General features: G+C 49.0%; 1 protein-coding gene across 2 annotated transcripts in view; it reads left to right on the forward strand.

Moving 5' to 3' along the window:
* NET1 (neuroepithelial cell transforming 1) overlaps positions 1-9,902 on the forward strand; it is a 56,243-nt gene extending 46,341 nt beyond the window's left edge. For both annotated transcript variants that reach the window (XM_065049332.1, XM_005504319.3), the window contains 9 exons: positions 2,050-2,157; positions 2,965-3,129; positions 3,895-3,957; positions 4,401-4,497; positions 4,616-4,692; positions 5,185-5,442; positions 5,664-5,834; positions 6,685-6,871; positions 8,042-9,902. In XM_065049332.1, the coding sequence (XP_064905404.1) occupies positions 2,050-2,157; positions 2,965-3,129; positions 3,895-3,957; positions 4,401-4,497; positions 4,616-4,692; positions 5,185-5,442; positions 5,664-5,834; positions 6,685-6,871; positions 8,042-8,436 (1,521 nt within the window). In that variant the 3' untranslated portion in view covers positions 8,437-9,902. The remainder of the gene's footprint in view (positions 1-2,049; positions 2,158-2,964; positions 3,130-3,894; positions 3,958-4,400; positions 4,498-4,615; positions 4,693-5,184; positions 5,443-5,663; positions 5,835-6,684; positions 6,872-8,041) is intronic.
* Positions 9,903-12,335: the final 2,433 nt, after the last annotated feature.

The raw sequence follows: 12,335 nt of genomic DNA on the forward strand, positions 1-12,335 counted from the left end.
TGTTCACATGTGTCGGCCCGGCCCAGCGCAGATGTGCTGGGGAGGCATCCGCACGCGTCCCGCAGCATCATATCTCAAATCTGGAAAGGCCACACGCTTGACCCTTTCACAGCGAGTTGCAAAGTCTGTCCAAGCGTCCTAAAGTACTGAGGTTCTTCGCTATTAATTTTCAGTGTCATGGTTTTGTTTTCCGTGCTATTTATATCACCGGCCTTGACAGAGCTGTGTGTGGCTTACGTCTGTATCTTTTCTGCTTACATTCCTGCAGTTTCTTAAGCTTCTCTTGGCTCTCATCCCTTTATTCTAGCACACTGATATGTGGTTTTATAGCAGTAAATTACCTGTCCTTTTCTTCTGTCTGTAATTAATTAAAGTTTGCTTGTCTTCTTTTGAGCCTGGCCTAACTCTCCAGCCTTCTGCGTAATCCTTTTCCTGACTGTCTTGAGTGCTCATGGTTGACAAAAAAGCAGCTGCAGTTGCCTGTGTTTAACCTAAACCCAGCTGAGGGTCGTGTTCTTGAGGTTGAGGACACTCTCTTACAGCTTTTCCCTATTTTTATAATACCCTTATAGTTCTGAGATCACCCAAACATTTCAAGCACAGTGCTTCGTGCTGCGCCAAGAGGTCTTTCTGTTCTGCATCACTCATAAGTTGTTTCTTTTCATGTTCCCCCCGCCCTGCTCCCCGCAACTTTGAAGGCTTAATTCAGCGTGAGCTCAACCCCTCTTGCTTAACACGGCGTGTAGGCAGCCAGACGGGCTGCTCCTCGGGTCGTGTTGCTGAAATCAGATCTTGCATACGGAGCTTTTATGCTTCCCCAGTCTCATGACTGGAACCCAGCTCTGTGTGTTGCTATTTTCCTTTTCGGCATTTGGCGCTTCGGTTGCCACACAGAAGGGTTTGGGCACCTTATCTTGCAATCTCAAACTGGAAATAGAGACAGCGGAGAGCTTGTGCTAAGTGATCCTGGCTTTGCCTTTTAGCCTTTTGAAATGCAACAGGAAGGATTCAAATGTAATTAACCAAAAGCTTTGGTAACATTTTTACTGAGATGAACTCAGAAAAGGGGCTGTTTCCATCAGCTCCTCTGAACTTCACGCTAAGTAACTTGTTTATGATGATGATGAGTCACATCCAACCGTCTGCCAGATGTTTAAGAACACCAGAGCGCATCATCTGGCCTTTTTCCTACCCTTAAGCTCTCAGTCCATCTCATTCTGGCATCCCGCTGTGCACACCTTTCTTGTACAGTCCTCATGGCACAATGTTTTTGGTGTAAAACACGCAGGGGCACCAGCATGATTTTAAAAACTCAGCTTAGCGGGAGGTTTCCATGGGGCGTTTCCTCTTTCTTGGCAGCGTTTCGGTCAGGACAGAATTGAAAATGCTCCGAGCTCTCGGCAGGGATTAGCGGTGTAGAAAAGCAGAAGCTCTATCTTTCAAATCTAAACAACACATAAGAAAAATTACGATGACTTGCGGGGTGGGAGGGAGCTTTGTAAACGGAAGGTTTTCAACTTTATCCGCTTCGTGTGTGCGTGTCCCTCGCAGGAATGTTCAGCATGTGGTCATTTGCTATTTGTTAGACTAGCTGCTGAGGTTGGCCTGGGCTCCCACTGCTACTTTTCTCTCCAGAATAAAATTAAAATGGAAAAACACATTCTTTCTACAAAGGGAAAACATGATAAACTGGAGAAGCAGATCACAGCTCCATCTTTAGATGACAGTCACTCACTTTGCAGAGGAGAATGCTTCAGTCTATTTATGTTCAAACCATAACGGTCCGTGTTTTGAATTCTGACTGACGTGTGTGTTATCTTGCCTCTTTCACACTGGGCAAAGCCACCACAGCTTAATTGCCGCCTTAGAGTTCAGACAAACATTTTCAGCCTCTGCTTTATTTTTAAGATGAATGGCTGTTTCAAAACACTCTCTTTGCTGTGCTTCCCGCTCCTTAAGTGGGTTCATGCTTTTTAAACCTGCCTGAGCAGCTTGAGAAATGAAGTGGGACTCACAGCCAGTACAATTTGTTCTCTGCTTTATTTACAGGAGCCGAGCAATAAGCGGGTTCGACCTTTAGCACGGGTCACGTCTCTGGCGAACTTGATCTCTCCTGTAAGAAATGGTGCAGTTCGGCGCTTTGGGCAGACAATACAGGTAAAAAAAACAGAGGCTTCTAGTCCTGAAAGTCTGGAGACACGGAGGAAGTACTGGCTGTATGGGGTTAAAACAGGCACTGAGATTTCAAGGCATCTCTTGGAAATCTCCTCTATGATTCACACATAGACAGAAAACTTGTTTGGGACTTGGGGATGAAGAAGAGTTCAGGGGCAGGTTCCTAGATAACAAGGTTATTAAAGGTTTAAGCAGTAAAACAAAAAAAAAAAAACAACAATAAACTGATTCAGATAGGGTGAATTAGTTGATAAACTGTTGCAGTACTTGAGATATGTGTATTGGAGCATGTGCTTAAATATGAACTGACCCTGCTGTTCAGTGATCCAGATAATGTTCCAGAAGTGTTGTCTAAGGAACACTATACCCCACACATGCAGATAAGATCGCTTCTGCATCTTGGTTTTAATAACATTACAAATCATAAGAGCAAAGTTCAAGTGATTCTTGATTAACCCCATTATAAAAAGAATTATGATCCTAGTTTATTTACTTCCTCATACTTTGGAAATAAACCCAAGCTTTAGCTGCCCATCCTCCTCCCAAGCGCTGGACCAGTGCAGGGAAGGGTACATGGAAAAGTTTGCCAATCTCTGGGCTCTCTCAGCAGCTCGATTAAAATGTTCCTTTATCTGAGGAAAAGTGTCTGGGTGTGGTTTTCCTGCCCTGTACAACACAGGAGGATGAAGGATTGGGAGGAGCATGGATAATACCATAATACTTCAGCGCTTCTGAAGTGTTGGCTCTACATATTTTTTTAATTTTTATTTATTTTTTTAATCCCCGCAGTCATTTGCCCTTCGCAGCGACAAGTCTCCCAGCTGTGCCCAGAAGTCATGTAGCAGATCTGCTGCTCCTACCCCTCCTAAAAGGAGAAACAGTGTGCTTTGGTCTGAAACGTTAGATGTCAACATGAAAGAATCCCTGAGCACCAAAGAAATTAAACGCCAGGAGGTGGGTTAAACAGCAGGACTGGGAAAAGCAGCCCAGGCCTTGGCTTGGGCTGTTTCCTTGGCGGGGAAAAGGAGTAACAAGCATCTGTGGGCGACTGTATCTTCCCATGCACCTTCGTTTCTAAAACTCTAGATTTATTTCTGCGCGAGGCATGGGAAAAGGTGTAGAGCTTTCTCTCTTGAGTCACCAGGGAGTTCGTCTCCCCCGTTTTGACCCTTCAGAGATGCCAAACTCTTTCCACGGGGGGTGCTCGGCATTTCTGAAATCCGAGACCCAGCCATGCTGGTTGCTTTGCAGCAAGACCCAAAGTCGGGTTCCTCGTAAAGCCAACTGTCTTTCTCTTAAAGCTCTTGACAACTGGTTGCAAGCCAAATGGCAAGGCCTTGGCTTGCCTTTTTCCTGTCCTTCTTAGACAAATGTAACGACAACACAGAAGCTGACTAAAAGACGCCTGGGATTTGACCTCTGCGGTTTTCTGGGTTTTGTGTTGTTCATCCTTGCCCGTGTAAAAGCAGTGATTTAAAAGGCACTAATATTTAATTTGGCTCGTGCGTGGGCATCAGAGCTTTCACACAGTTGTAAGTAATGCTGCTTGCTCGGAGCTGAGAAAGCCAGCGATTTCCTCGGGGTTGTCATGCCCAGGTGACGTACTGTCGAACTGGCAAACCCCCCTATTCAGGATATATATTATTGGAGCTGAAAGGCTCTTTCAGAGAAAAACTAGGATTAAAAATGACTCCCGATGCTTTATCTCCTTCCTCACAGGCAATATATGAAATGTCCAGGGGAGAGCAGGACCTCATCGAAGACCTCAAGCTTGCCAGAAAGGTGAGTGGTTTGGTTTTTTCCTGCAGTTATAAAATCATATTCCAGATAATAATGAAGTTTCTTTGCACCTGCAAACATTTTGCATCAGCTTTGTCAGGCCTGGAATCCACAGTTTAAAAGCTGGCCTGGAAAGTTGAGGTGAGCAATCCAACAGTATTGGTTTGATTGCAATAAACCCGGCCAAAAAAGGGTTGTGCTTTATCCATTCCTACAGAGGTGGCTGGGGAATCCCTCTCCCTGATGAAAACAATTCAGACAGGAAAATCCTTTTCATTTGATGTCTTCATACAGAGATGAATCTTGTTATGATCAAAGCCAGTGTTATTGTTTCCATTGGCTTCACTTTACATCTGCCCTGCAAATGACACATCCCCTCATATTTAAATGGTCAGTTTTGGGCCTTGGGAGACTTGAATATATTTTATACTGATGTTCTTTGACAGGCCTATCACGATCCCATGCTGAAACTCTCCATCATGTCCGAGGAGGAACTCACCCACATATTTGGAGACTTGGATTCTTATATTCCTCTGCATGAAGGTGAGAGCAACTGGATCATTTTTACATAACGTGCTAAGAGTTAAACTCTGTGCTTTCTCACATTAGACCAACCTACTGGGGCATTGCTGCAATTTCTATTTTTGTGCTTCAATTTCAGACTTGTTGGCAAGTTTAGGAGAAGCGACCAAACCAGATGGAACAGTGGAGCAGATTGGGCCCATTCTTGTGAAGTGGGTGAGTGCATAACTCGGAGACAGCGGGCTAAAAACGCGCTTACAGAACGTTTAAAGCTAGAAGCCGAAAAGCTGTGGGCTTTTGTGGCCTTGAGCGAAAGATTGCAACGGAAATCCTGGCTACGCTGAAAACAATGGGAGTCTGTCAGCCGTAATGGGCCACGATTTCACCCTGCAGACTTACACTGGCGTGACTGCAATTAGTTGCTGATTTATGGTTGAAATGTCTATATCTTCTGGACCGTTTGTCACTGATGTGATTTCAACAGCGTTATCGCTGTCGATCGCAAACATCTGAACTTCAAAGGCATCGCACGCAGGATGCCCTTGTTCTCCTCACAAAACACTGGTTACATATACAAGATAGTCTGTTAGCTTGTTTTATTGGGTGAAGTATCACAGTAAGGGAAGTAGAACTCCCCGGAGTTTGACACATTGATGCGATTTGCTTTTTCAACTTGGAATTTAACTCCTGGCCATTGTTCTCCTGCAGTTACCGCGACTCCACGCCTACAAAGGTTACTGCAGCAATCAGCTGGCGGCCAAGGCACTTCTGGATCAGAAGAAACAGGACCGGAGGGTGCAGGACTTCCTGCAGCGCTGCCTCGAGTCGCCTTTCAGCCGCAAGCTGGACCTTTGGAGCTTCTTGGACATTCCTCGAAGCCGCCTGGTCAAATACCCGCTGCTCCTAAAAGAGATCCTGAGGCACACCCCCAAAGACCACCCCGATATCCAGATTCTGGAAGAAGCCGTAAGTGATAGCGATTTTTGTGGTCGTCATTCTGGGGCTTCTTACACCCTCAGCAATTTTGTGGGGTGGTTTTCTCGATGGACATGAATCTGTGAGTGTAACCCCTCACGAAAGCAAAGGAGAGATCAGTCCACATGGATTCCATCACCTGGAGTTCTTAAAGGGAACATATACAAGTAGAGGTCACTATTTAATCATTTCTAAATGATTTTGCTTTATAGATATCTATAATCCAAGGAGTCCTCTCCGACATCAACCTGAAGAAGGGCGAGTCGGAGTGTCAGTATTACATTGACAAGCTGGAATACCTGGATGAGAAGCAGAAGGACCCAAGGATTGAAGGCAGCAAAGTTTTACTGTGCCACGGCGAGCTGAAGAATAAAAATGGACATGTAAGTCCCTCATGTTCATGGCAATTAATTCTCAAGATGGAAAACCTTCCCTAAGAGCTAGTTAAAGCTGTTTGTTGTATCAGGACCAGGAGCCCTTCCATCCGTTGGGTGAGTTTGGAGAATTAACTGCATTTTAAGAAACAGCAGAGCTTTTAGCTCTGATAGCAGTCTGCATTTCAGGGTGTAAGGGAAAGCCTCCTGCTGACAGCTTTACAATCGGCCTTCAGAAGCTGGAAAATAATTAGCACAGAATTCCCGTAGAAAGTGTTCTCTGTGCTCTCCGTCCAACGGGATTTCCTGCCGGCTCTTTACTTTCAGGTGCTCTGACTTTCCCTGTTCTGAGCGCCGGCTCTTTCACAGCGTTCCTGCAAAAACCTCTTTGGCTTTGCTGTGAACTGCCAGAAGTTTTATCTCCTGCCGCAGCAGCGCTGAAAGACCCTGCTGTACTCCAGGGTTTGCTGCCTTTTGTTCTGCTTCACAGGACTAACCTTGTCTTAAACATCAGATCTTTCTCTGTTTATTTTTTTTTTTGTTGTTTGGAGGGGTTTTTGTTTAATTTGGCCATTAGGCTCCTATACACATGAAGCATTTTGTATTGACAGAAAAGATACAGCTCCTAATCGTCTTATTCTTGCCATCTGCAAAAGATAAATCACTTTTTAAAGGTCATAAGATAATAAACCCGTTGATGTAATCCTGCTCTGTGCCAGGGCCTTACGTTACTCTAAAAGGAAACTCAGAACGTGGGTGAAACTTCAGATAACGCGGCCTTGAATCCCAGAGGATGTGTAATCGCTTTGAATACGTAGTAAAACCCTTTGCTTACATTCAGATGTGTTTTCACTTTCAGAAACTCTACGTTTTCCTCTTCCAAGACATCCTGGTTTTGACCCGACCGGTCACTCGCAACGAGCGTCAGGCCTACCAAGTGTACAGGCAACCCATCCCTGTCCAGGAGCTGCTGCTGGAAGACCTGCAGGACGGCGACGTGAAGATGGGAGGATCCTTCCGAGGAGCTTTTGGCAATTCCGATAAAGGTACAGACCAAACCAGATCACCCGTGCGGGGATCCGATGGTGAGGAGAGATTACACCGGGGTATAGATCCCCGGGAACTGAGGTTCTTTTAGGATAAGCTGACACATGGTATATGTTGACTATCACTGCTGAGCTTTGCACTGTTACATTGGGCAGCCATGAACTTATATATGAAGCTTTGATTAGAAAATATCTATTTCAACATGTTTCTTTTTAGTTTGTTTTATTTGGTGGGGTTTTGGACACGCCAGAGGCTGTGCTGCCATCCAGAGACCTGGACAGGCTGGAGAGCTGGGCGGGGAAAAATTTAATGAAGTAGAACAAGGGCAAGTGTAGAGTCTTGAATCTGGGCAGGAACAACCCCAGGTTCCAGTGTAAGTTGGGGAATGACCTATTAGAGAGCAGTGTAGGGGAAAGGGACCTGGGGGTCCTGGGGACAGCAGGGTGACCATGAGCCAGCACTGGGCCCTTGTGGCCAGGAAGCCAATGGTACCTGGGGTGGGTTAGAAGGGGGTGGTCAGTAGGTCAGAGAGGTTCTCCTGCCCCTCTGCTCTGCCCTGGGGAGACCACACCTGGAATCTTGTGTCCAGCTGTGGCCCCTCAGTTCCAGCAGGACAGGGAACTGCTGCAGAGAGTCCAGCGCAGCCACCAAGATGCTGGAGGGAGTGGAGCATCTCCCGTGTGAGGAAAGGCTGAGGGAGCTGGGGCTCTTTAGTTTGGAGGAGACTGAGGGGGGACCTCATCCATGGTTATCAATACATAAAGGGTGAGTGTCAGGAGGATGGAGCCAGGCTCTTCTGGGTGACAACCAATGATAGGACAAGGGGTAATGGGTTCAAACTGGAACACAAAAGGTTCCTCTTAAATGTGAGAAGAAAATTCTTCATGGTGAGGGTGGCAGAGCCTGGCCCAGGCTGCCCAGGGGGGTTGTGGAGTTTCCTTCTGTGCAGACATTCCAACCCGCCTGGACACCTTCCTGTGTAACCTCATCTGGGTGTTCCTGCTCCATGGGGGGATTGCACTGGATGAGCTTTCCAGGTCCCTTCCAACCCCTGACATTCTGGGATTCTGTGATTCTTTTCCTGAAGGGCAGCCCAGGTCGCTTGTCTAACAAAATCTCAAAACACCGAGCTAGGAACTGATCTCCTTTCTTCCTACGTTTCTCTTCAGCTAAAAACATCTTCCGAGTTCGTTTCCAAGACCCCTCCCCAGGCCAGTCCCACACTCTCCAGGCTAACGACGTCTTCCACAAGCAGCAGTGGGTTAATTGCATCCGAACCGCCGTCGCTCCCTTCCAGCGAACTGCGGCCGCCGCCGAGCTCAAGGAGCTGCCGGAGCTGAGCGAAGAGTCGGAGGAGAACAACCCCTCGGCGTCCAACGTCAGAGCGCACAAGAGGCAATCGGCCGGCGTCGCCGAGATGGAGCTGGATGAAAACGCAAGCGAGTGCGGCTCCATCCTGGACTCGGAGGAAGCCAAGGGCGCCAAAACGCACAGGACGTCGTTCGGACACAGAAAAACGAGGGAGAAGCAACTGAGCGGGAAGCGGAAAGAAACGCTGGTGTAAAGAGGAGCCCAGAAAGATCCTGGCGGAAGACTGTTTATTTATAAATAACGTGTACATTTTTCTCGTAATGTGAGCATGATTGGATCCACTCTACTGAGCAGAATATTTTTGTTGTTCTTTTTTCATGTTGTAAGGGCAGCTACCTGGTATACAGTTAAGACTGTCGATCTGGAGTCTGTTTTTACAAACATTAGCCACTTTGAACCTGGTTTTAATGCTGTGAGGGAGCAATTCGGGAGCCCTCGTGCTCCTGACGGCTCGTGGTAGGTTTGAAGAGCGCGCTTGGTTTCTAAAAGGTTTCCACCCGCCGCGTTTGAGGCTGGAAAACCATAAAGCGCAAGTTTGGGCCTGGCAGCGCCTCCCTTTGCAGAGGGTTCGGTCAGCACTGCGAGACTCAACCTGAATCCATGTGGTTTCCTCTTGTACAGCGCATGTTTTGCAGTGTGTTTATCACAATCCAGGCAACTTTTCACCTTAAAAAAAGAAGAAAACAAAAAGAAAACAGACCCCAGGTTCAACAGGTTCTCAATTTACCTACTGGAATCTTTCATCTTCCTGTGTCCTTTGTACATTCCTCATTTTCCCTCTTGTAACCTGCCAGCTATTTAAGTTTTTTTTTTTTAATTAGTTTCTCGAGTTCGTTTGGGGTTATTTTTTGGTTTTCTTTCTTTTTTTATACTTTTGTATGTTGTCGTTGTTCAGACTTGGCATTTCCTTTCACGTACTCGACCCTCCTCGCTCGGGGGGGTGCGCGTTCGTACCGCTCCTCGCGTCACCTTCCGGGGCCGGTGGCTACGACACGCTCGTCAAACCCAATTAACGAGCGCCATAATTGGCTCGTGTGCGCTCCGGACTACTGAAAGAGAACTGCATCGCCAAGGGGGGTTAGGAAGGTTTTAGGCACGTTGTAAAGGGTTCGGGGAGGGAAGAGGAGCAGCGGTTAGAGGGGAGTAGCAGGGAGCGAAGGTAGATTTATTATACTTGTTTCGGTTGCCTTTTGGAAATGAAACGCCTTTCGCAGCGAGAGGCAGGACTGGGGGCGACCAAGGGGTTATTGCACGTGGTAGAAAGGTAGGGAAGAGGAAGCGTTTGAAGCCGATGAGGTGTAAGGACAGAAGAGATAGCGGTTGTATATACTCGTAACGGCAACACTGCCATGTCTAGCGGTCCAAAGATTGGTGTGAGAGGCGCCGTAGGAAACAAAGCGGCGAGAGCTGAGAGTAAAACCAGCAGGTTGTTCCTGTCGCTCGACCGGTGACAATGGGGACGAGCCCATGATACCCGTCCTCAAGCGTCACCCAAAATCCGCGCTCGAGGAGCTGTAACTCGCACATCAAGAGTTATCGCCTGTCGCGTGTTTGGCCAGTAGAGTTTGAAATGCGGGTGTACATAGACACAGGTGTGTGGTTCTCTGTAAATGTGTTGTACAGTCTCGAGTGCCAAGTACAATTAAATTCCTGACAGCCTCTCGCCGGTCTCGTCTGAGTCGCTGCCGGGGAGGGACGCGCTGGTGCTGCCATAGGAGGAAGTCACAGCTTTATTCAAACCCCCTTTTTCCCTGTCGCGGTTCCTCTTTGTGCCGCTGCAGCCTCGGTGGAGAACGGGGCAGAGCTGCGTGACTCACCCCAGCGCTTGCATCGCTCTCCTCCCTTTCTGGGGAAAAAGGGAGTGGTGGCAACACCCCTTGTCCTCCCGGGGCACCAAAACCTCCTTCCTACGAGGAAAAAAAACACTGAAAGTGTCTCCATTTAGCAAATATTTAGAAATCCCCCCTCGATGAAGCAGTTTGGAGGGGAAGGGGGCAAAGTCCCCCGTGTTGGGGCAGCTTCTCCCGGGGTGGTGGGAGCACCGGGTTCTGAGCATAACAAAACCATCAGGTCTCTGCAGCCCCCTCGAAAAGCTGCAGCTTGACCGTGTTGGGGGTGTCTGGGCACATCTACAACTCCAGGGGCTGGTGTCACTCACCTGGATCCCCCCGTTGTTGTCCCCCCATTGTTGTCCCCCTGTTGTGTTCTTGGGAGCCACAGCTCAGTTTGCAGGGCCAGGGCTTACAGTGAAGCTGAGTTTTGAGTGGAGAAGACTGAGCTCCTCCTGAGCAGGGAGAAGCTGGGAAAAAGGCTCCTTTTGCCATTTAAAGAAATAAAGAAAATATAATGAGCTGCAGGAGCAGGCGGCTTGTCCCGATGGACAGGAAATCCTGCTCGTCCTCCCGCGCATCAGGCTGGGGCTGAACATTCATCTCGTCAGCTCACAGACAACAGCAAGTCAGCCAAAAAACTTAATTTCTCTTTAAAAGTCAATCCTCCCTCGACTCCCGCTGGTTCCAATCCCCTCTCCGTCCCTCCCGGAGGAATGTGCAGACCGCAGCCTCGGCTCCGGCTTCGCTAGACTAAACAAGCCAGGCTTTTCCTGGATTCCTCCAGCGCTGAGCTCGCTCGGGTCCTGGCCTGTGTTGCCAAAGCCCTGAGCCAAGACCCCCCACACCGCGTCTGGGGGGACACAGGGAGGTGACACACCCAGGGCACAGCAGGGACCTCGGGCCAGACATGAGGAGGGAAACTGTTGGCCCTGAGGGTGGTGAGAGCCTGGCCCAGGTTGGCCAGAGAGGTGGTAGATGAACCATCCCTGGAGACATCCCAGGCCAGGCTGGACGGGGCTCTGAGCACCCTGAGCTGGTGAAGATGTCCCTGCTCGTGGCAGGGGGGACACTGGGGGAGCTTTGAATGTCCCTTCAGCCCAAACTATGATTCTCTGACCTGGGCCAGCGCCGTGTCCCTGACCCCTCAGCCACCTTGGCCATAGCGATGTCCCTGTCACGGTGGGGGAAACGGAAGGTGTCCCTGCCCGGCGATTACCTTTGGTAATCAGCTCCTTGGCCCCATATTTACCTTCAGGATCCACCCAGCTCAGGTGCTGCGTGTGGAGTGGAGCCAACACCACCCGGGTGAGACCTTCCTGGAGCTGGGATCCAAATGGAGCACGTCCCCGTCCCGAGCGTCTCCCCAGCCTCCCTCCTCCACCACGGTGACATCTGGGAGGCCCAAAAGTGGGACCCTTTGGGCTAGAAAAGCCTGACTTTAGAAAAGCACCCTGCAGACCCTGCAGCTCACCCTCGGCTTTGTAAACCTCTCTTAAAACAAGGCCTAAAATAAAACAAGCCACCAATCCCAAATTTTACACTCAGTAGCCGTCATCCCCAGGAGACCCCCACAGCCGTTGTGGGATCACGCCAGAGCTCAGCCTCTCCAAAATCCCTTTTTCCACATTAAACCTTGACGCAATTTAAGCCGGGCTTTGTGGAGGTTCCTCCCCATTGCTCCAGACAGTGGTGGGACCGCCTGGGCTGGCGTGGGGGAGCGGGGAGGTTTCCCCACCAGAGCGGTTTCCCTCTCCGCCTCCAACTTTCTCTTTTTCCATTAACTCATGGGCCTCCCCCCCGGCGCTTCGTCTGCAAACCCAGACATGGCCGCACACATCTGCACACATCTGGGCTGGCGTTCCAAGCCGCACGGGCTCAGGATAATCCGTCTGGGTGCTTTAAACCATCTGGTTTGTTGGTTGGTTGTTTTTTAAGCTGTCACCAAGATCAGGTCGCTCAAAGCCAGACGCTGAGGTCGAGCCAGGTGATACCACCCGGAAAACGTCCTGTGAGGGTTTAACATCGGCCACTTGCACCCCCTTTGTCACAACATCGACCCCCCAGCTCCGGATGGGAACACCCCAGGAAAATCGGCTGCCAAAATCTGCGTCAGCTCCGGCTTCCCACTGTGTTCCTGTTCTACCCCACGGTCCGTCTCAAATTCCGCAATAGGACTGGGCAATAAGCCACGGGATTTTATGGGCCAGCGTTCGGTTTTATTAGGTTGATTATTCTGTCGTGCTAATGAGGGTGTGGTTAA

This window comes from Columba livia, chromosome 1 (genome assembly GCF_036013475.1).
Source record: "Columba livia isolate bColLiv1 breed racing homer chromosome 1, bColLiv1.pat.W.v2, whole genome shotgun sequence".
Taxonomy (NCBI): domain Eukaryota; kingdom Metazoa; phylum Chordata; class Aves; order Columbiformes; family Columbidae; genus Columba; species Columba livia.